This window comes from Arachis ipaensis, chromosome B6 (assembly GCF_059453495.1).
Source record: "Arachis ipaensis isolate K30076 ecotype BB chromosome B6, ASM5945349v1, whole genome shotgun sequence".
Classification (NCBI taxonomy): domain Eukaryota; kingdom Viridiplantae; phylum Streptophyta; class Magnoliopsida; order Fabales; family Fabaceae; genus Arachis; species Arachis ipaensis.
In genome coordinates this window covers 21,576,170-21,600,106 of record NC_142441.1, presented here as the reverse complement: position 1 = coordinate 21,600,106, position 23,937 = coordinate 21,576,170, and the positions used below count along the sequence as shown (strand labels likewise).

The window sequence follows — 23,937 nt, the reverse complement described above, 5'->3', positions numbered from 1 at the left end:
TTTTCTGCAGAAACTCCATCAAATCCAGCCGAATGCTACCTAAAATAAACAAAATTGCACATGACTCAAAGTAGCATCCATAGTGACTAAAAGACAGTTAATTCTTGATTAAACTCAATAAATTGAATGTAAATTCACTAGAAAAAGATAGTAAAGATGCTCACGCATCACATATGTATATCCCTCTTAGAGGCTGGTTTATAGAGAAACAAGCTATATTTTATTTACTTCTGAGTTGTATTATACTTTCTAGTTGGCCTTGTCTTTGCAGATCGAGACTAGTATTGTTATGTATCTCCTTTTGAATCTCATATATATATATGTTGTTTTTATATATTGTTGACGTTTTCAAGTGTGATGCAATTTTTGTTCTGTTATCTCTTCTTCACGAGCTCCTAGTATATAATATTTTTTCAAAATATATATCTTTTAGGTGTCATAATGTGTCACCACCTTTAATTTACGATTATAGCGTAAAGTTCTGTGTGGTAGGGTGTTACACCTATGTTTCCCTCGTCCGTCCAAAACTTCATTATCAGGAACTTTGTGAAGACCACTGCGTAGAAGTTGTTGATGGATTTTCTTTCTAAAATGATATTGTAAGTGCCATTAAGAAATCTCGTAAATGTATATCACTAAGTAATTGATCCTTCTAAATAAGAAAGAAGAAATCTTTAATCAAAATTAGATCATTACACTCGTAAATGTATATCACTAAGTATTTGTGAACAAGAAAAAATGTAAAAGCTGTATTTAGAAGAAAAATTGAGACAGAGAGACAGAGATTAAGAAAGGCAGACTAAATTAAGTTTTTGTATTGTGTTTGGTATAAAATATATATGATTGTGTTATATTTCAATATTCTATTTGGTTTAAGAAAAATATAAAGATTGAAACAAATAAAATTACTTAAATACCTTTGTTAAATAAAAAATTAAAGATAAAAAAAAAAAGAGAAAGAGAGAAGTTGGAAAAGAAATAAAGAAAATAGAGAGGGAGAAAAAACTAGGAAAGAAGAACAAGGAAAGAAAGAAGAGGGAAAGGGAGCGAGAAATGGCGTTTCCACACAAAAATCGGAGAGAAAGGAGGCCGAATCTAAGAGAGAGAGTTCCAGTGAAAATGAGAAATAAGGAGGGAGAAGGTCATCGTCGTCAAGACCGCTGCTGTTGTTGGAACTCGCTGACGCCATTGTGGTTGAAGAAAGCTGCCGCCTTTGCACTTGCGCTGCCACCGAACTGTCATTGCTGCTTTTGAAGTCAACCGACATACTTGAAAGTGAGAATGGAGAGGGAGAATGCGACTGGAGCAAGAAGGAGCCAGCATTGCTGCGTCTTCTATCCCAAGCGTCGTCATCAAGATCATCTGCCTGAGTGTGCAGAGCTACCACATCTGTTATCAAAAATGTCGCCAGAAATAAGGTAGGGGAAGGTTAGTTAGAGAGGTGAAAATGGTGGAAGGGGTAGAATGAGAATTTGAAAAGTTGAATGAGTATTTTCGAAAATAAATGTTATTAAAGTTTCAGTCTTCATCCCTATAAATTTCATTTCATGTGTCCCCATTTTTTAAAAGTACTGAAGAAATTGAACTTTTTTGTTTGAATTGAAATTTTAATTCCAGTCTTTGGCCACCAAACATAATATTAAGTCTCAATGCTTAATTCCAGTCTCTAAAAACTAACGCTGCCAAAATATTTTGGAACAATGGCAGAACTAAAAAATTTATAAAAATGGACTAAATTAAATGTAAAATAAATTAAAATATAATATAATAAAAATTAACAAAATATAATTTATAACATATATATCAAATCAATAATTACATTATATAAAAGTTAATATTCAATTACATACTTTAAAATTTTGATATTTTAAACTTGTTCGATAATATTTGATAAAACTAAAAGTCAATTATAATTTTATTTTACTTGAGCCACTTTTACATGGACTAGTTTATTATTCTTATTTTAGTCCAACTCATCTTAATTACACTTTTATTACATTTTTTAATTACACTTTTATTACATTTTTAATTATGTATTTATACCGTTTTATTTTTTATTTTTTTTAAACGCTACATGCTACTACTTATATTACAATGCAAATTATACATCCTAAGTTATTGCCATATAATTCTTTTGTGTCTAATATACTAGCACATATTTAATCCAAAATACACATATTATATATAATAATAATTAAAAATTTTATTTATATATTAAAATTAACTACTAAAATTAATTATTATATATTTGTATACAAATCAAGGTAGACAGAATCGCGAGTTGACTCGCGAAAACGTACGAGTTTACGTTTTTTTTCTCTTTCCGTCACGCTTCTACTACTCGAGTCATTGGAGTTGATTATGCACAGAAACGCCAGAAAAAATCGCAGAGTTGTCAGAATCGCAATTTTGCAAGCAATCTACGGTTGGAGAAAAAAGTTAGACCAAAATTTGATTTGCTGTGCAATACAGAACTCAACTTGAATCTCAAGCATAATGTGCTGAGAAGGTGTTAGAACCTTCGATTTTCCTCCATTTTTCCTTCTCAGTCTTTGCTTCTGATGTGTGTAACCCACTATGTCTTTTTTTTCTATTTCTTTACTTCAATAGGAGTTATTCTATTAAAAGAGGATAAGGATATGTTTGGAAAAAATTTATTATTTTGAACATAAACAATAAGAAGAAGTAAAGAGTTGAAATGGTGTTGTGAGAAATGGAAAATTTGAAGAAAAGTAAAGATGAAAGAGGGCAATCGAAAAAAGAATGGCGATTGAACTGAAATGATTAATGAAATTGATTTATTTTTATTTTATTTTTCTTTTGAAAACTTTAAACTTTTTTTCCTCGTTCTTTTCTTTTTGAAATCGGTTTTTTTTATGAATATCTCCTATTGATTTTTTTTATATCCTTTATTTACTATTTGTTTTACTGCTTTTAGTTAGATGAGCCTAGTCAAATTTTTTTGTCCAAGTCCAAGTGGTGTTTTGGGCTTATGGCATATATATATATATATATATATATATATATATATATATATATATGAATTATTAAATTATTTTTTGTTAAAATTAATTTAAGAATTAGTTATAAAATTCATTTTATTCGTTAATCTTTTTTACATATTTTTATATTTTTTTATAATTTACGAGTTATGTTTACGTTTCGTCTTATGATTTTACGAATTACGATTTTATCATAGTCGACCGAGTTAAAATAAAAACTACGAGTTTATTATCTTGATACAAATATATATTATTTAATTTATTTTTAATATAAATTATGTATTTTAATATATATTTTATATTAGTAATTAATTTTGATGTAATTGTTTTAAAAGAAGTGGTAAAGTGATAAATTTTGGAGGGAATAGACAGAAATAAGTTACTCTTCTGTGATCACTTATTTACCCATAGGTGAATTTACATTTTTGACTACACATGGACTGTAAGTCCGTGACACTCCAAGTACGTACCAATTTTGCATTAACTTTCAAAGAGTGGTCCCATGACACTGCCGTAACACAAATTTTGACAAGTACAAACTCCAAAACAGAATACCATGGCAGGTATCTAGGTACTCTCTTTCTGTTTCCCACGAGTACAATCATATCTATAAAGATTACTAGAAAAATTATTATGATAGAGAGAACTAGCGTCTAGCGCTCTATCTGTATAGTGACATGACTAATATTATAAACTCTTGTGATATAGTCAATAACCTTGTCCAGCACTATGTCTGCATTCACTTCTGGCCTAACTATAACATGGCAAGCCAGCAAAACCTTCCCAACAGTGATGGCCCAAATATGCAACTCATGAACAGCCAACACTTCTTCCATCTCCAGCAGCCCCCTTTGGACCTCCGCCGCGTCTATTTCACGCGGCGTGCTCTCCATCAGAACTTCCAGAATGTTCCTCAGCATGTTTATAGTTGTCCCCAAAACAATTACCGAAAATACTAGAGTGCAAATTAAGTCAACTATTTGCCACTCCGGCTTCCACCATATGATTGCTCCACCAATCATTACCCCCACACTCTGGATAGAATCTCCAAGTACATGCAGATAAGCCCCCTGCACATTCACATTTTTGGATTCCCCAAGAAGCGGTGTAGAATCCTTTTTTGTGTGTTTTGTGCCATGATGATCATGATCACTACCATGTGCATGGTTGTGGCTATGGCCGTGATCATGACCCAATAAGAAAGCCATAATGATGTTAACAACTAAACCAAATGCAGCAACAAGGAACATTAAGAAGCCATTGACCTCACGAGTCCCTGAAATAATTCTCTGAATGGCTTCATACACTAGAATCCCAGCAAGCAACCATATCAACTGGATAGAAAGCAGAGCACCGAGAATCTCTATCCTGAAAAACCCGTATGATTGGCGAGGATTGGATTCCCATCCAGCAGCCCATAAAGAAAACAAAGAGATTGCGAATGCTGCAACATCTGAAAGCAAATGTGCTGCATCAGTTAATATTGCCAGACTATTTGCTTTGATCCCTCCAACTACTTCAACGCTCATGAAAATAACACAAAGCACCACTGCTATTAAAAGCTTTCGCATCGAAGCTGATCTCTCTTCGGAATCCTTAGAGAACCCACATGCTGCTTCCCCACAAATTTTTCTACTTACTCCTCCGTTCCTCCTTCCTAAGTCAGGAAGATCTCCACTGATTTCAATGACTTGTGAATGGCGAGGGCTTTGTGCTTCCATAGGTGCTGATGAGGTGTGTGTGTGTGTGAATGAATATGACTATAAATTTTGAGTCTCCAAGTGAATAAATACCCTATAAAAAGATACAATAAGAATCAAATGACTGCACATTATGACACTGATGATCCGTCAAAATCATAAGGCTAGGCAACAATAAACACTGTATTATGGAAATTTATGCAAGTCCTGTTCTGTTGACAACATTTTTTTCTTATAAAAAAATAAAACAACCTCCTATAAGCCCTTTCCAGCCTAGTAGATTGTGACGTTTTCTCTCATCATAAGAGAATACCTCAAACAAAACAGCAAGCACAGAAGTTTGGTTTGGCTGATATATTTATTGATTAATTGATAGTGATGAAAAAGAAGTTCCTGTATCCACTGCTACTTTGCTACTGGAACTTACAAGGATTTGAGCTTCAGCTTGAGCTTGGTTCTTCAAGACAGGGACCTAGGTTCAAGCATTGCCAATTCACAACGGTTGGCAAAGAGACAAGAAATAAGAAAAATCAGAGCGTAGCAGTAGCACTGGACACAGGTTCTCTTCCCATCATTGGGGAATATACGATTCCCATTATTTGGTTATTATACCCAGTAACCCAGGTAAGGAAAAGGGACCAAGAATTTTTTTTTTTAATCAAAAGTGAAAACCCGTAAGAGAGAAGACAGAAAAGGAGGAGAAGAAGGCAAAAGGAATGAATGAGACAGATTAAGAAATGGCGTCTGCTTAATTTGTTTAGCGATTTATTTATAGAAACAAGAAAGACACTGTTAATATGCTATGTAGTTGGGACTGGTAACTGGTGGTCCATTGAAGGATGTTCACTCTTTTGACTTCACAACTCCGAACCAGATTGAATGACTGTTGTCAATTTCCCAAAACACGTGAATCTCCACTTGTTCGCTCCAAGTTTTCCTACTCCAAAATATGTCTAATTTTTTTTATATGAAAAAAATAGGGCAAATTATAATAATAAGTCAAGGGAGCAAAATTTTACACCAATCAGCCAAGACAAAAACTGTTTCATTTATATTATATGTAGTTCGAATCAGCTAAATTTGAACTTCATTTCTATATAATTTGAATTAGTTGGGTTCGAATTATACACAAACATACGCACACACTAATTCGGACCAGATGGGTTTGAATTATACACAAACACACGCTAATTCGAACCAGTTAGGTTCGAATTAAACACAGTAATTCCTACACCCACGAAATTAATAGTTTATTAAAAAAATTTATTAAAAAATTAATAATTTAAAAATTAAAAAAATATATATTTTATTTCATACATTAAAAAAAGTTAACAAAATATTTAATTATGAGACTTCTTTAAAATATTTGTGATCTATCAATTCGAATTCCATACAATACTCTTTTGTCCATTTTTAATAGCTCATGAATATTTTTTAATAAATTTTTTTAATAAATTTATTTAAATTATACTACAAAAAATATTTTATCCTATGCAAAACAATTTAAAAAAATGGCTACAAAACTGTTAGGAGCACTATAAAAATTTGTAATGTTCTAATAACTTAGGTAAATACATGCATGTACTCAAATTTTAAATAAAATACACTACATAGTCAATAATAATTTAGAAATGAAAGAAAATATTTTATTCCATACAAAATACCTAAAAAATATATTTTATTCTAATACAAAATAATTTTAAAAAAATAGCTTAAAAGATGTTATGAGTACTATAAAAGTTTGTAATATTATAGTGATTTAGGTAAATACATGATAAAAATATTTTTTTTTAATTTCTAAATTATTATTAACTATGTAGAGTATTTCTTTAATGTCCTAAGTCATTAAGATATTATAAATTTTTATGTAGAGTATAATTCGAATCACCATATAATTTAGGAGTACTATAAAAATTTGTAATATCCTAATGACTTATGACATTAAAGAAATACTCTACATAATCAATAATAATTTAGAAATTAAAAAAAATATTTTTATTATATATTTACCTAAATCACTAAAATATTACAAATTTTTATAGTACTCATAACATCTTTTAAGCCATTTTTTAAAAATTATTTTGTATTAGAATAAAATATATTTTTTAATTATTTTGTATGGAATAAAATATTTTCTTTCATTTCTAAATTATTATTGACTATGTAAAGTATTTTATTTAAAATTTGAGTACATGCATGTATTTACCTAAGTTATTAGAACATTACAAATTTTTATAGTACTCCTAACATTTTTTAAGCCATTTTTTTAAATTATTTTGCATAGGATAAAATATTTTTTGTAATATAATTTAAAAAAATTTATTAAAAAATATTCATGAGCTATTAAAAATGGACAAAAGAGTATTGTATGGAATTCGAATTGATAGATCACAAATTACTGTGTGTAATTCGAACCTAGCTGGTTCGAATTAGTGTGTGCGTGTATTTGTATATAATTTCGAACCTAGCTGGTTCTAATTATGTAGAAATGGAGTTCGAATTTAGTTGGTTCGAACTACATATAAACGTGTATTGGTGGATTCATGAAGCAGTTTTCGTTTTGACTTATTAGTATAAAATTTTGCTCCCCTTGACTTATTATTATGATTTGTCCAAAAAAATATTAGGGTTTTTATTCAAAATAGGATTATTTAGTGTAATTATAGGTGGGTAAATTTTACAAGTTAATATGCACGGTGTGTATAACACATGTCAAGCTGTAACAACACCTCCTTGCATGTTGTATCCTTATTTTCTGCACATTTACAATACTGAATACACTTTAAATATCAATATTCAACCAAAATATTATTTTTATCTTCATATTAAAAATAATTTCTGCCAAATATTTTCTCTAATTAATGTGGTAGCTATAATATTTTTTTTACTGCCCACAAAATCTTTTAATCTAATAGACCAACAATTAATCTGTTGCAAATTTAAATTACATTTAAAAATTTATTATTTACTAATGAATTATTGTATACATAAAGCAAGATTTGAATCAGACACTTGCGTGAGTGGAAAAGAGATATTCAACAATTCAAATTAATTTGGTAATTTTTTTTGTTGGGTCTTGAGTTAGTTTGGTAGTTATAATCTATAATCATAAATAGTAATAAAAAGAAGAGTAAAACCCTTCTCCGGTCCCTAACTATTTATGAAATTGACCTGGCGCCCCCTTATCATTGGAAATTAACAACGCGGTCCTTAACCATTCTCTCCGTGTGACCAAAAGGACCCTCTTACCGGTACTTCCGGTTACTTTTTACCCGAAAACCGGCAAGAGGGTCCTTCCTGTCACACGAGAAAATGGATAAGGACCGTATTATTATTTTCTAATGGTCAGAGGACACCAGGTCCTTTTCTAGATAGTTAGGGACTAAATATTTTAATAGTAGGGTTGCACGTAGAGACTAAATATTCTTTTTAGATTTTTAGAAGTGATATTTGTTTCATTCAAATGTTCGTGATATGACGAATTAATTTTAATTTAATTTTACGTATTTAAATTTTGTTTATTTAGTTACTAATTGGAATTTTATGTCAGAGGGTTTAGAGTTTTCTTTATTTAACCTAAAGTTGAGTGAGTTTCTTCGATTTAATTTCTAAACCAGTGAACAAATTAGATTGAGGTATTTCTTTCTTGTTGCATCAAGAAATTGAATAAAAAATTAACTGATTCTTTTTGTATTCAATTTCTTGATGCAACAAGAAAGAAATACCTCAATATAATTTGTTCACTGATTTGAAAATTAAATCGAAAAAACTCACTCAACTTTAGGTTAAATAAAGAAAACTCTAAATCCTCTGACATAAAATTTAAATTAGTAACTAAATAAACAAAATTAAAATACGTAAAATTAAATTAAAATTAATTCGTCATATTACGAACATTTGGATAAAACAAATATCACTTCTAAAAATCTAAAAAGAATATTTATTCTCTACGTGTAACCCTACTATTAAAATTATGGTTGATGAATTTAATTCCACTAATAAAAAAAGCAGTTTAATTTTTTTAGGAAAAGGTGTATGAAATAATACTCTTGAACTAACTTTTTTTTTTAAGTTCAACAATATAGAACATACATGTCGTTCTTAAAACCCTAAATCCAAGACATAATAATGCTTAATCAACCCAAATAATTATCACTTTTGTGTTAAGTCTTGTTGTTAATGATTTCGTACTATCTATTAAATTTAACGTTGTTTGCTCTACCTCCACATGTAAAATATGGGAGAATGCATTAGATGCAAAACTTAAAACAATGCTTTTTTTTATTTATTTTCTAATTTTAAGTAAAATCCCTCCCCGGTCCCCTCACCATTAGAAAATAACAACGCGGTCCTTAACCATTCTTTCCGTGTGACCGAAAGGTCCTTCTTAACCGGAAGTACCGGTAAGAGGGTCCTTTTGGTCACACGGAGAGAATGGTTAAGGACCGCGTTGTTAATTTCCAATGGTGAGGGGGCGCCAGGTCAATTTCGTAAATGGTTAAGGACCGGGGAGGGGTTTTACTCTAAAAAGAATTCTAGCAAGCGCATATTCAACTTTAATCCCTCAGCCTGATAGATCAAGGATTAATTTATTGTGGATCTGAACTTTATTTAAAGATTTGTCGCTAGCCAATGGATTACTGTGTACATAAGGCAAGATTTAAACCATCGACACTTGTTTAAGCGGATGAGTAAACTAACCACTCAACTAATCCAAGTTGGTTAATTTTTTTTTTTATTTGGTTGTTGTGGTGCTGTGAACTTTATTCCCTTGATACCACGGCCCAGACTTTATTGGAATAATAGAGCCCATCTAATAAACTTGAGGCCTATTCTCAATTCAATCTAAGTTTCTGTTTTGCCACCACATTCTGCCTTCTTTTAATGACTTTCACACCATGATTTGCTGTTGCAAATTATTTATGTTAATGTTTGCACAGCTTTATGTACATATTTTCTTTTGTAGATTTTTTTAGATATATAAAAAAAATATTTTAACTTTTTTCATTTCTTATAAATAACTTTTAACATAAAAAAATATAAAAAAATACATAAAAAGATAATAGATATAACATTTTTCTATGTTAATGTCCCTCTAATTCAGTGCTATAACTTGTGAGCAATAAACTAATGTTAATACATTTTAGCCTTCACAGTTAGGGTAGAAGGTGTACCCTATTCTATTCTACCCGCACCTCATATATAACATATATTTTATTAAGGAAGTGAGAGTTGAACCCACAATCTTTTTTATGTAATGACTTATAATAAGTAAACAATCACTAAACTAGTTAGTTAATTTAGTAATTTAAAGCACTAATTTTTTATTTTTTATGTTATTAATATGTATAAAATTAAAAATGATTGAATTTTATATTTACTTTAAAAAAAATTGATATTTCTACGGATAGAATAGAATAGGATAGGGTTTAGAACTTTAGGGTGTAGGTAGAGTTAGGATTGAGAGATTCTCAACCTGCAGGTAGAGTTAGGATAGAGTCCAAACTCTACCTACTCTATTCATTGCAAGTCCTATTCACAGTAGTTCACATCCAAAAGTGATTCCATTAACTTTACCCAATGGTTAGGGTTTTTAGGGTTTTGAAGGACTTGTCAAAAGCTAACTCACTTAGGGCTAGTTTGGTTAAACTTTTTAAATAAGTTCTTTTGAAAAAAGAGTTTAAAATATAAAGACTTTTATTATAATAATTTTTAAATAAGTTATTTTGTATTTAAAAAGTTATTATAAAAGTCCTTGTTTTAAAGTTGTGCATTAAATAGAAGTAATAAAATAACTTTTAAAAATAAGAGAAATCACATTTTTTAATTTCTTCAAAAACTCTTAAATAATTTTTTAAAAAATTAAAAATTTATCTAAAAAATTATACCAAACACTATTAATATAACTTTTTATAAGTCAAAAACTAAAAAAAAAAAATAACTTTTGGAATTTTCCAAAAGCGAACCTTATTCTTACAATCTTACTTATTATATTAGGCAGCTTCTTCGTTATTCCACTAACATAACAAATGCAGGAACCCGATACCCTGAGCACAAGCTTCGCATTCAAAATCAACATCCGATAGTGACGAATTTCATGGATGCGATGCCCATCATTCTGCCTCTAATAATTTTATTCTTTGTCCGTAATATGATTATCTCCTATATATATTTGTGGACCCATTCCAATTTCCAAGACAGCACTTGTCACTCCCTTGTCTTAACTAGGACCAACCGCATCTAAAAAATCAAGCACATTTTTTGATAGCGGTAATATTAGAAAAATAAAACAATTTTAATTTTATTTTATTTTATATTTATTAATTTTAATAATATTATAAAAATTTTAATTATTTTTAACTAATTTTTTGTTTACTAACCATTTTCATTTTCCTAATTCACTACTAGTAGTAAAATTAAATTATGCACTAACCAGTTATCAAACATCAAATTACAGAAATAACATTTAAACTCGAGTCATAAATGTCAATTATAATAACAAAAATTATAAAAAATATTTAATAACAAAAAAATAATCAAAAACAAAAAAAAATTATAAAAATAATTAATAAATATTAAATAAAATAAATTCTAACTATTTTTATTAAGACAAACGATTAACAAAAGAGATAAAATTATGGAGAGTGCTAAGGAAACAATGAAAATTTTGAATAAGAACAACTACCAATTAAATAAAAATACACTACATTCTAATTTAATGCTACTAATCAAATTTACCCTTTTAACCCTATTAATTCACATTATTTACACATTGTTCAAAAATTTTGTTGGTTACTTATACTTTTCTTAAAATTATTTCCCCCCACTCCTTTCTCTTTTCTTAGTTCTACAAATGCAAATAAGTCCGGAAGAAAAATTTATACCCTACATTTATTCCGTTTCTTACCATACAAGATAAAGTTCATCTTTCCAATTGAAAGATATAAAGATAGGAGCCGAAATGGCATATATTGTTAGGCATGAATCCCTTTGGCTTTACAAAAGCATAGCACTTTATACTTTTAGAGGAGAATGATAAAGTCATTTGCTGCATCAATAAGTGCCATGCGTTCAAACTTGCAATTTTTTATTCTCGTCTGACAACGGTCCAAGCAGACAACTAAATTACTAAATTACATTCGAAATTCTACGTCATTCACAGAACCAAAAGAGTTTGGATTAGCAGAAAGAAGAAGAAACAGAGTCTCGTCATTAATTATATATTCCGGTTTAGTTTATCTAAATTCATAAAATGACCTTACTTTACCTTAGCTTAGCTTGAAGTGCACACAAGACAGTAACCAAGAAATTCTCACAAACTGTTTATCTCTATAATAATTTCTGGTTGGGAAAGAAATAACAAAAGAACTGAAAGAACAGGAAGAAGAGAAATAAGACATATATAAAACTAACTTTATTACAGTTAAAAAAAGTCGAAAGAGGAGGGCATTGCATGGCATATTGTATAGCGGCTAGTTGTTCAGACATCGACATGGCAAGGTGGAGCACCAAGAAGAGGAACCTGACCAACAAAGCCTTTCTTCAAACCCATGACAAGGTCGCACCTCACATAGAGGCCGTAGTGAGCGGTCTTAATGGCACCAGCCTTCCACCTCAGCCTGCCAAGGAGCACCACTCTCAGGCCCACAACTCCATATGCCTGGTCCACCATTAGACCATTGGAAACCTCCGCAGAGACGGGAACCGGGGTGCCTCCGATGACGGGGGCCACAGAGACGGTGCTGTGCTTGTCCTGGTGGAGGGGGGGCAGCATGACCTGCTGCGTGATGGCCTGGTTCCTGTAGGACACGAAGGCGGAGAACCTGTCCAGGTAGAGGGAGACGCGCCTGTTTGGGTTCCGAATGAGGAGGGTGAACTGCATGGTGGTGGACATGAATGGCGGGGTGGTTGTGTTGAGGGAGTAGATGGCGGCGCCCACCACTTTGAAGCGGGGTTTGTAGGGACGGTAGACGAGCCAGAGAACGAGGAGAGTGATGCCAGCAAGGAGGAGGAAGATGGTGAGGAAGGCGCACATAGAGCGTTTGGCGGCTGAAGAATCGTTCTTGTGGGGAGACCCCATGGGGGGTTTGTCCGTGTAGTAGTCTTGTTCGGTGTCTTTGAGAGGAGGAAGATGGTGATGTTGGTACGGTGGCTGTGGCTGTGGCTGTGGAGGTAGCTGTGGGGGTGGAGGGGTTGGTGCTCGAGTTGGAGGAGGGCGGCACTCTTCTGCTGCCATGGGAGTGAGTGCGTGCTGTCTCTAGTTAAAGAAAAAATGAATGAATACCAAGTTTGACAAAGACATACAACGAGAAAGAGAAGTGTGGAGAGGAAAGTCAAGCTTTGGCTCCAGCAGGACTTAATGGACCACAAAAAAAGTTATAAAAGGACTAAAGGAGGGTGGAAATGGGAATTGAATCACTTTGGAATTAAAGTGCATGACCCTAGACCCCAGTTTATCCTTCTAATTTAGATCAATGTTCCAGCCAGCAGTGATCACTCCTTTAACCTCAGACCGTGTGAAAAAGAATTAGGACTTATGTCTTGCTGCTTTCTATGTTTTACCGTTTTACCTCGCTCATTTATTCTATTTTCTTTTTCTTATTTTGCTTTTATTAGTCTCCTAGTGAAATGCAAAAATGTAGAGCATTATTAACGTGGGATGAAAATTTATCATGAATTCAGAAAAATGTAGAAACCAATACGTACTAAATGTATTTGTAGTCATTATTTTAAATTTTTAATTTCTTCACTTGAGTTGTAAGTACTAAGTAGTGTCACAACTGGCTTTTTTTTTTTACTTTCACAACTGACTTTTGACTCCTTTATTTTATGCTCCTTAGTCAAGGCCCACAGCTGAAAATTAAAAGACCAGGTCACCGTCTGCTTAAGTACGTCCATTTTTATTGTGTTTATAAACATCAAGAATTACTATTTTTTTTCTCTCCATTTAAGAACCATAAGATAAGATATGAAGCAAATAGGTAGACGTGTACTATTTGTATTATTAAAAAAGAAACAAAAGCGGAAGTGGACGAGCTGGGATGGAAAAAAGAGCCAAAGAAGGCGATGTGGCTGTTTTTAGGCCCTTTCACCGACAAGGGGATAAGCTTCGACGTTTGGAAAAATGAACAGTTTCAAGTGCTTATGTGTTTTCACTTCAATGATACACCCGTTTCCGTTTGGCATGCGTCGTCAGATCCAACAGCTCCCTAACATGCTCTGCATCCCACAGGTGGTAACCATATATCGCATACAATTTCTACACGTCAGTAATATTATTGCTAAACAAAACTCATCCAACTCTTCAATACGCCCAAACTTCTTACTGCTGCATGTGATGAATGCTAATGTATCTCCAGCAATCAAAATATTTACGTTAAATTTGATGGGAAAAATAAGAGAAATGAGTTTGAAAAGATATGATTATACCATTATACGACTGAACGCTTGCCGAGGCATAAGGTTTCAACCTATTCATACAGAAGCATACTACCTATACAACTACAGCCTAATTCTTCATCCAACAATAACCAAACCAAAACTTTAGATCAATACCACTAAATAATTACAATCCTAAATATCTAATAGGAAGTCAATGTAACAAGCAAGAAGAAACCACTAAGAATGCTAATATCAAACAGGATACACAAGACACGAACTTTATCAACCTACAGTTAACCCTTCTTGAGGCAAATCAGTATTTGAAGTCAATAATGAAGGTAACTTTAAAACGAACAAATTTCAGGAGCCACCTACACCTGCTACTGGATGATCATTTTGCACCTGGCGAACGAACTGCCCTTTCACCCTAGGGCGCTGCTCTGCCAGTCTTTTCCGGCTCTGATATCGAACCTACACAAAAATGAGCAATAAGCATCAGAAAAGTTTGCATCTATGGCATTTAGTGAAAAGTGAAAAACATTCAATTGGAAGTTCAAAACTAGCTCAAACAATTGATTGCATCAATGATAAAATAACGTCAGTTTGAAATGCTAATGTATGGTGATCTCAAGAACATACGGCTACAACTGCACTCACAGCATGGTTGCAGTACCTTCTTCTCGTAGCATCTCTCCTTCCTCTTCAGCCGAAACTTTGTTAGAGCTGCTTCTCTTTGGCTGCTCCGATGAGAATCTGTCCCTCTGAATCCATCATGACTATGTTGACTACTATCAGCAAAACTTTCAGGGTTGTTCTTAGTTACAACAGCTGAAGTAGCATTTGCATCACTTCCGCTGCCTATGCTTCCATATGCACCGCTGCTATTATGATTTTCAAGGTAAAAACTAGTACTTGCACTCTGACCACCAGCAGCAACAGAGTCATGCCTAACACAATCCAACTTGCTTTGATCATTTCCATTTTGATCAGAAGTGTAGGTGGCATCATCCGAGCATTGATGACATTCTGAATTGTCAGTTTCAGGGTTGGAATGAGAAGCAGCACTAGTGGGAAATGGAGAATTTTCTTTCTTGGACACTGGTTTCGGAGTCCATATGGGATGCACAGCTGATTGTGCACAGGGCATACGAGGGAAAGCATTGGCATGCCTCATAGAGTTATGATCAGAAGAAACACCAGTAGCACAAGAGAATCCAAGTTCATTGTTTGGTGATTTTGGTTCAATTTGGCCAGTCTGAGTGACCAAAGTGGTCATGTTCTGTTTATCTTGAATTTTATCACCGTGCTGATGATGAGTATGTGTATTTTCAGATGACTTATGGGATTCATGAGAATTACAACTGACACTTGATAGTTTAGCAGAAGTAATTGATTGAGATGGGAAAAGGGGCTGCAACAACTTACTGCTGCTATACCTGCACATGGGTATTGTATCACACATTTTATTAGAAATTCTATAATGTACTTTACTATTTTGTTCCAACAGATGAATGGGACACATGCTCCGGAATCTAAGGGAATACTATATTTTGGGTTACAAAAATTCAATCATGTACAGTTTGCAAATAATAAATCAAGGCATTCAAATTTAGTTAATTCAAACAATTCTTCAAGTTGCTGAGGATAAAGCACACCCCTATTACTACTATCTCTCTAAAGCATGGCAAAAATTACCATCATTTGTGAGCTTCGACTATAAATCCATGCTCTCAAAGATGTTTGTCCTATCCACCATATAAACTTCATTTTTCTTTTCTTAATAAAATTTGTTTCTTTGCTAGCACCCAATACATAAATAAAAAAGAAGAATTATTAAGTCTCTCTTAGTTATTTGATTTCAGTCACGTACTCAAAATCACAGGCAAATAACATACTCACCAAGAAAAGGCCGATGCAGTTGAATGGTTCAATATTTTCCTTTCTTCCAGTGCAGGCTTACATGAGCTACTAGGAGAATCTCTTCTTAAAGAAAGTCCCAATTGTGTATCAAAAACTGACTTGAATGCGTTGTCAGCATTGAAACTACAAATTTCACCCGTGCTCTTTGGAGAATTCTCAAATGTAGCAATCAAGTCAATTGCCCCTGTAGAAGGTTCTACCAGTGTATCATTGCATTTGTTGATCTCGGTATTAATATGAGGATGGGCTTTGCTTAATTCTGTTCTTAAAACTTCATCTTCATTTTCTGTTTCATCACAATCAAAGCCTTGATCTAGCCTTACACCTGTCGCATTAAGAGTTTTGTAGCACCTTGTAGCATCGGATACAAACATATTTGATTTCTCTGCAATAAATATGAACTATAAAATATCAGAAAATGAGGGCAAAAATTTGAACAAAAGTGGACAATACAAGAAAATTACAAACCACCGGATTCACTATAGTGCGTAGCTGATTCCCTTTCAAATTTGGTAGCCTCTTCATGCTTCACTGTGTCAATATCAATCAACTTCGAGGAACTTTTCAACGGGGACGTAACCTGCATATTTTTCATAGATGCATTCTCAGCTTCCAATAACGGTGAAGCACAAGTGCTCTGCACAAAACTTGACAGTACATGCAATTTCATGAAGCCAGCCTACTCTAGAAGGGAAATTTCATTGAGCTGTGATAGCTTCATATATGCATTGCACAAGTCTAATAGAACTTCAGGTATATAATTAGCATGGTTAAGAGTCAAAAGCAGTTTTATCCCATTTAAAATATAAAAAAAAAAAGGAGGGACAAGGGGAAAAGGGGGGTGGTTTCACAGTTTCCTAACACATTGAAAACTATAGGGGGATAAGGGAACACTTACTTGAGCATCACTTGCTTTCTCACCACTGTACTCTTTATTTTTCTGTGGGGAAGCCACAGAACCACTAGAATTATTGCTCGTAGCATTGTTTTCTGCAGCAACTTCAAATTTATTCTGCGGCAATGTTAAACTCTGATGGGACCGGCTAATCTGAATAAATAAATTAATGATTGAAATTAGAGGGAAAAAATTAAGCAAATAAAAGTCGATTTACTAAGCCCCCAATAAAAGATAAGATATGCACAAAATGTTGCTAGAAGAATATCGAAGAATTTAACATACAGCATGCCTTCTCCATACGTGCTGCCATAAGTTCCGTAGCTCATTCCTTCGAATGGGTTTTATAAGAAAATCAGCCGCACCTTTCAGCATGCATTTGAATACCATGCTAATTGAATCATTAGTAGACATCACTGCAAAACAATGAGAAATAGAAAATACACCTGAGATCACTATCCAGTTGAATTAAACAAGATTTAGTAACGTATGACGACAACATACTTATGACAGGAATGGTTTTGCAGATGTCATGCTCCATTATCAACGTGAGAAGTGAAAATCCAGATATTGACGGCAACTCCACTTCTGTTAATATAAGATCAATCTCAGGTGCTTTGCTCTTCAATGTCTCCCATGCCTTTAGGCCATCAGGAACTGCAGCAACTGTATGTGAAAACTAAAATTAGAAGATCCTGTGTGTTATACTTAAAGGAAAACATACAACTTCAACGCTGAAGCTTGAAGGATATAGCATTACTGGTGCCTACAAATTTAGAATACAACATGAAACTACTCTCTGTATGATTGAAGTTTGTAAGAATTATGTTTATCAACACATTGAGTTTTGATTAGTTTATGTAGCACTCAGATAAAGCTTTTAAAGCCAGACGCTCGATCCATTGAGCATTTTAGAAATTGATTTCCTCATAACAAGATAAACCAATCCATCCCTCAGCCAACAAGCTATGGATATATGGGAACCGAATAATCAGATTAAAAGATGCAAGTGTAACCATAAAGCTAAGGAAGACAGTGGATCGGTGGATCCATAGATGAATTGACCCACAGCACTGATTCGTTCCCTCACTAATGAAAGAATTGTCTTTATTCCTGACTCTAGAATTGACTTGATCGTGTTAGGGATGCATGATTCAAAGCCTTATGTGCTTAATTTTACTTTTCCTCTTTTTATTTCTATTAGTTTGAGTATAATTTTTCTTGGAGCATACAAGAGTGCTGAAAATGAAGTTGAAGTTGATACCATCTCAGATCCTTAAATATCTCCTTTAATAGTTTAGGGAGTCAAATTATGATCATAATAAATAAATACAGGTAAAAGGATGGAGTAATTTAGAACAGGATTTAAGTAGGAAGAAGAAGTACCTTTGTAACTGCATTTTCGGAGAAGGGCGGATATGATCTGGCGAGTAGAATCATCGGCTTCAACAAGCAACACTCTGAGCGCCATCCGAGGGAGAAACCTCTCCCACCTAACCACCACGTCCCCCGGTGGCGCATTCTCGTCCTTCAGCTTCTTGATCTGCTCCTCCTGCATTTGCATCTGAATCAGCTTCAAATTCAACTTCCCTTGTCAGCACTCAACGCCAGTGACACGTCATTCATCCATTCTCAAACAGCGTGCTGCCATGGTCAAATTCAGAGACCAAAGAAACAAAATCCGCATCAAACAGAAAAACCCTAAAAGACAAAGACAGAGACAAAAGCAGAAAGTAAAAGAAGCAGGAGCAGCTGAAGAAGACGAAGGAGGAGGATGAAAGGAAAATGAACCTCATCCTTAAATTAATTTAGAGGCTTTAATTTTCTCAAGTGTTGAGGAGTTTGTGTAGCTGTAGAGCAAGAGACGTGAAAATATCTGAAAAGTCCGCCAAATCGAGTGGAGGCAAAACGAGAGAGAGAGAGAGAGAGAGAGAGAGAGTTCAACACAACACAGTTAGAGTGGACGAGACACCACAGCGTTGGTTTAGCACCGCGAAAATCACAACAAATATCTTTCCTTTTTTCTTTTCTTACTTGTGAGTCACTCCATCCATCCACCCGCTTTGTTCTTGTTGAATCAAAACGTGGGCCGCCATTGGGGGCTGTCCGCTGACGTGCCTTCTTCTCCACCATTCCTTCCTGATTTTTTCATTCACATCCATGGGCTCCACCCTCTCCGCACGTGTCACTCTCTCCCACCTTCTCTTCTTTTCCCGCACTATTTTATTCTTCCCAATTTACCAAGCTTCCAATATGCTCCATTCATTATTTTATTTTATTTTATCTTTTCATTCGTTATAATAAACATATGTCATAGGTTTGTTTATCAATACCTACACTTCAATTTTTTAGACCATACGAACCAGAAGAATACAATAATGTGAGGATATAATAAAGTAATTTCGGTGCTAGGTGAAGAGAGATATTTTTGGGGTAAGAATGCCACGTAAGCGCCGTGCCACCACACTTTCTTTTGGATTGTGAGAAATCATGTGGTAGGGACTCAGACACGTGGGACGCCGAATGGAACCTTCCAGAAAGTTGTGTGGTTCTTCCGAATTACTGTCTCGTTCTCAGCAGCCACTAGCCAGCAGCCCCGGTGCAGTGTGCATCCTGTTCATTTTATTGATTATCAATATTTATTTTTCTTTCGCTTTCGATTTCCTTTCCACCACTCGTTTTTCTTTCTCACGTTTTCTATTTTCGTTGCTCCACTACAAGTTTAAATTGTACGACATCGGTAACACCGATCATCTATTTCTGTTGAAATTGACTCCACTTATACTTTTGAACAATTGAAGTGGTCCCGTTAAGGTTTATGAACCAGACAAATTGTTAGGTAAAAAACAGTTTGGATATTAAAAACATCCTTATATTTTTTAGTCGTACATATATTAACTTAATGACTATTGTTCGTATCTTTTTGCAGAGGTTACGAGCTGATAAATTCAAAGATTTTAATTTGATTATTTGAGCAACGTTGATATTAGGCTAAAAGGGCAATATGCGAAAATACTCTAATGCCTAAATTAAGTAGTGTTCTCAAGGTGATTGTAATGAACAATCTCAGTTGCTTTAATGACGGTTCTATCAATCAATGTTATTTTATATATCACTTTTTCTTTTCAGAAAATTTTCACATTTTTAAAAGGCTGATTTTTATGGTAATGGAAAATATGAGTGTGTAGTCATCTATTATGGGGTATGGTGTGCTTCACCATAATGTGGGGCAGCTTTATGTGACATTAGACAGGAGCAATTCGGACCATACGAATTGCTATGAATAAAATATATGGTGCAAATCGGACGGTCCGATTTTTTAGAAGGGAAAATTTGAATTTTAGATGGTGCAATTCGAACCGTCCGTTTTGTTTTTTTTTTTAATAAATAGGAAAATCAAATCGTAGGGTCCGATTTGATTATTATAAGAATTTTTTGAACGAATTTGAACAACTCGTAGGGTCCGATCTGTGGGGTTATATGTATATAAAAATGTGTAACTCATAGATAAGGCAGAGAGCGTCTTCTTCCCCACACCGTGTGTTCTTCTGTGTTTTTATACTTCTTCTGGTTCTTTTTCTTTCTTATGAGGTTAAAAAAAATTGATTGTGAGGGTTCTGTTTTTGTTTAGGTTGTTGAGGAAAATGAATGATAGAGTTCTTTTAAGAGTATATTATTTTAGTCAGATTTTGTTAGAAATATTTGAAGGAGTAAAATTTATTTGTGAAAATCCATTAGATGTTGTTATTCCCTTCACAATCTCATTTGAAGAGCTGAAAGGTGTCATATATGAGAAGATAGATTCTGCGATGTCAAGGAATATATCATGTATTTTATACAGATATCCCATCACAGTATTTGGTGGATTCGTTCAATTTCAAACCAAATATATAACCGATGAAGCGAGTATGCAAGAGATGTTTTCAATGTATATTGAAAGTCGTGGCCAGATGTCGTTCATCGAGCTGTACATTGAATTCGAACAATCTGAGGCTGACTGAAATATTATACGAGAAGATTACAATAGTGACAGTGAGGAAGAGTTCGAAAGCAATTATGAAGCTGTGGATCCAAATGGAGATGAAGATCAAGGTGATGGCACCACGGCTCCAAATGTGACAGACGTGGCAAATGCACTAGCAAATGAAGTGCTGTTCGAGGAGCCATCTTTCATGCGAGTGTTGGATTTGGAAGCCATGCATGCTCCGGAATTTTCAGATTACATGAGCGCCGGTACGTAATTGCCTATTATTATAAGACGAATTAGAATTCCGTAATAAATTATATTCAGTGATAGAGCAAATAGTTAAGTGACATGTGAAAGTATATTTAATTAGCATTTGTTTATGTGTTGAATAAGTTAAGTGTAGAATAATAATATTGTATGTTAGTTATTAATGGAGCAAATAGTTAAGTGACATGTGAGAATATATTCAATTAGCACTTGTGCAGGTGTTTATGTAGTTAAATGTAGGGCAATAAAAATTTTTGGTTAGTCATTGATGTAGTTAAATATTATTTACTATTTGTTAAACAATATTTATTTATGTATTTATGTATTTTATTTATTATTTTGTTAAGATTGAGATAATAACCTGATGTAGAGTTTAATAATATGACCATAAATGTATTGAGTGTTTGACTTACCTTTAATTTCGGTTATTAAATTTTCGTATGGCTGCCGTCATGGCAGAAGTCCCTCTTGTTGCAGATGGTGAATTTGCTGTGGGGATAGAATTCAGTTCAAGGGAAGCTGTTATTAGGGCGATGAAAGAGTATGCCATCTGGAGAAGTGTAAACTATCGGGTGTATGAGTCAGAGCCGATGACCTTTTATGCCAAGTGTACACAGTAAGGGGATGGGTGTGATTGGCTTATCAGGGTTAGCATGATCAGCAGAAAGTACTATTGGATTATTAGGAGGTATAATGGTAGTCACACTTGTACCAAAGCCACCATTTCTCAGGATCATTTGAAGCTGGATTCTAACACAATTGCAGAAGCAATAAAGCCGTTGGTTGAGGCTGACCCCTCCTTAAAGGTAAAATCAGTTATTGCAGAAGTGCAATCGAAGTTCAATTACACTGTCAGTTATCGGAAAGCATGGTTGGCTAAGCAAAAGTCAGTAGAAAAAATATTTGGAGGTTAGGAAGCATCTTACGAAGCTTTGCCGATTTGGTTTAAGGCCATGTGTCATAAGGAGCCATCAGTTATCGTCCATTTTGAGACTATGCCTGCATACCAAGGCGATGCCTTGGTAAATGATATCCGGGTGTTGCATCGAGTCTTTTGGAGTTATTACCCCTGCATTAGAGCATTTAGACATTGTAAGCCAGTTGTCCAGGTGGATGGGACTCACTTGTACGGAAAGTATAAGGGTTGTTTGTTAGTGGCAGTGTCACAGGATGGTAACAACAATATCGTCCCAATTTCATTTGCTATTGTGGAGGGAGAGACTTCTGATGCGTGGCACTTTTTCCTTAGTAACATGCGACAACATGTTGTGACTCGGGATGGTGTAGGGCTGATATCCGACCGACACGAATCCATCAATGCAGCTGTGGTTCGCAGTAACGGAGCATGGTCACCTCCTCGAGCTTTCCACATGTTTTGCATCAGGCATATAGAGTCAAATTTACTGAGAAAATTCAAAGCACCGTACCTACAAAAACTTGTCATTAATATAGGTAAATTGTGTATTTCAAAGTTTGTTATCAAAAGGGATACCTTCAATAAGTGTTTCGTAACCCATTTATTTTTTATTGGTCGCCATTATGCAGGGTATTCGAGGACGGTGCGCGAGTACGAAGTGCATTATCAGCGGTTATGAGAACGGGGTGAGACTTACACTAACTGGTTAAATCGAATCCCCCGGGAACAGTATGCATTAGCATTTGATGGTGGCTACCGATGGGGTCACATGACGACGAATTTAGTAGAATGCATCAACTCAGTCTTGAAGGGTGCACGCAATCTCCCCATCACTGCACTTGTCAAAGCAACATTCTACAGGCTTAATGAGTTGTTCACTAGAAAAAGATCTGAGGCGGAGGCTCGGATTAGTGCTGGTCATATTTTTTCTGAACTTGTGACCTCAAAATTGCATGCAAACCAACTTGCATCAGGGAACATCTAGGTTAATTGCTTCGACAGGCAGAATGAGGTCTTTGAAGTGCGTGAGATGCCAAGTGGGTTGGAGTATGCCGTTGACCTTCGTCGGCACCGATGTGACTGTGGTGAGTTCCAGGTGAACCGGATTCCGTGTCGGCATGTGTTTGCATATTGTGCAAATCAAAGATTGGATTGGCAAGTGTACGTTCATGATGTGTATAAGATGGACCAAGTTCGACGGGTTTACCGAGCTAGGTTTAGGCCACTGGGGAACCCAACTACGTGGCCTGCATACAACGGGCCGCGATTCGTACCGAATCCGTACCTCCAGCGCGTAACGAAAGGTCGCCCCAGGATGATGCGCTTCTTGAACGAGATGGACACGCGAATGCTGCGTCGTCCAAGGCGATGTAGGTAATGTGGGGCCGAGGGACACAATTGTAGTAGATGTCGTCAGTCAGTTGGTGCAAGTGGCGGGGATAATGCTCAGTAGAACTATATATATTAGGATATTTGAAACCTTATATCTTATATGAATCTACTCTAAGATATGCGTGTATTTAGAATTATATATTATGTTGTTTGAAATGTGAATTTAGATTTATGTATCAATCTATTCAATGGCAAATGTGAGTTTAGCATTGTTATGAAAACCGAACCGGACCGGTCAGTTCAATCGGTTTAACCAGAGACCGATCATCTGGTCGGTTGGTTGTGCTGTAAAAACTGTACCAGCAAAAAACGGTTCTCGCAAAAATAGTAATTTGCTGCTATATCTCAGTCTAATGTGAGCACTACATAAATCGTACTTGATATATAATTAAGTTAATTCATACATAGAAAAGTGAAATGAAATATAAAGTACACAACATCTATTTTCTCATTGCCCACTTTACATCTTTCACGAAACTCTTGCATTTCTTCGCGGC

The 23,937-nt window shown here is 34.4% G+C and overlaps 4 protein-coding genes across 9 annotated transcripts; 1 reads left to right on the top strand and 3 right to left on the bottom strand.

Annotated features, from left to right (window-relative positions):
• Positions 1-3,372: 3,372 nt before the first annotated feature.
• LOC107648070 (metal tolerance protein 1) lies at positions 3,373-5,421 on the bottom strand. The gene is made up of 2 exons (XM_016352086.3): positions 5,130-5,421; positions 3,373-4,796 (listed from the first exon to the last, which is right to left on the bottom strand). The coding sequence occupies exon 2, from the start codon at positions 4,721-4,723 to the stop codon at positions 3,656-3,658; it is 1,068 nt and encodes a 355-aa protein (XP_016207572.1). The 5' UTR covers positions 4,724-4,796; positions 5,130-5,421; the 3' UTR covers positions 3,373-3,655.
• A 6,590-nt stretch (positions 5,422-12,011) lies between these two features.
• LOC107646127 (Late embryogenesis abundant (LEA) hydroxyproline-rich glycoprotein family) lies at positions 12,012-13,249 on the bottom strand. The gene has a single exon (XM_016350321.3). It carries the CDS (start codon positions 12,936-12,938, stop codon positions 12,183-12,185), a length of 756 nt encoding a protein of 251 aa, XP_016205807.1. The 5' UTR covers positions 12,939-13,249; the 3' UTR covers positions 12,012-12,182.
• An 857-nt stretch (positions 13,250-14,106) lies between these two features.
• Positions 14,107-19,193, bottom strand: LOC107646126 (two-component response regulator-like APRR9). Of its 6 annotated transcripts, none has more exons than XM_016350319.3 (9): positions 18,690-19,193; positions 18,285-18,542; positions 17,403-17,564; positions 17,184-17,314; positions 16,902-17,051; positions 16,472-16,583; positions 15,983-16,388; positions 14,723-15,519; positions 14,107-14,554 (listed from the first exon to the last, which is right to left on the bottom strand). In XM_016350319.3, exons 2-9 carry the CDS (start codon positions 18,460-18,462, stop codon positions 14,511-14,513), a joined length of 1,980 nt encoding a protein of 659 aa, XP_016205805.1. In that variant the 5' UTR covers positions 18,463-18,542; positions 18,690-19,193; the 3' UTR covers positions 14,107-14,510. The 6 variants fall into 6 exon arrangements, with proteins under 6 accessions (XP_016205805.1, XP_016205806.1, XP_016205803.1 ...); XM_016350320.3 differs by having other exon boundaries at positions 14,741-15,519; XM_016350317.3 differs by having other exon boundaries at positions 14,757-15,519.
• A 2,892-nt stretch (positions 19,194-22,085) lies between these two features.
• Positions 22,086-23,426, top strand: LOC107646637 (uncharacterized). The gene is made up of 4 exons (XM_016350811.2): positions 22,086-22,584; positions 22,678-22,691; positions 22,779-22,921; positions 23,051-23,426. Exons 1-4 carry the CDS (start codon positions 22,086-22,088, stop codon positions 23,424-23,426), a joined length of 1,032 nt encoding a protein of 343 aa, XP_016206297.2.
• The last annotated feature ends 511 nt before the right edge of the window (positions 23,427-23,937 follow it).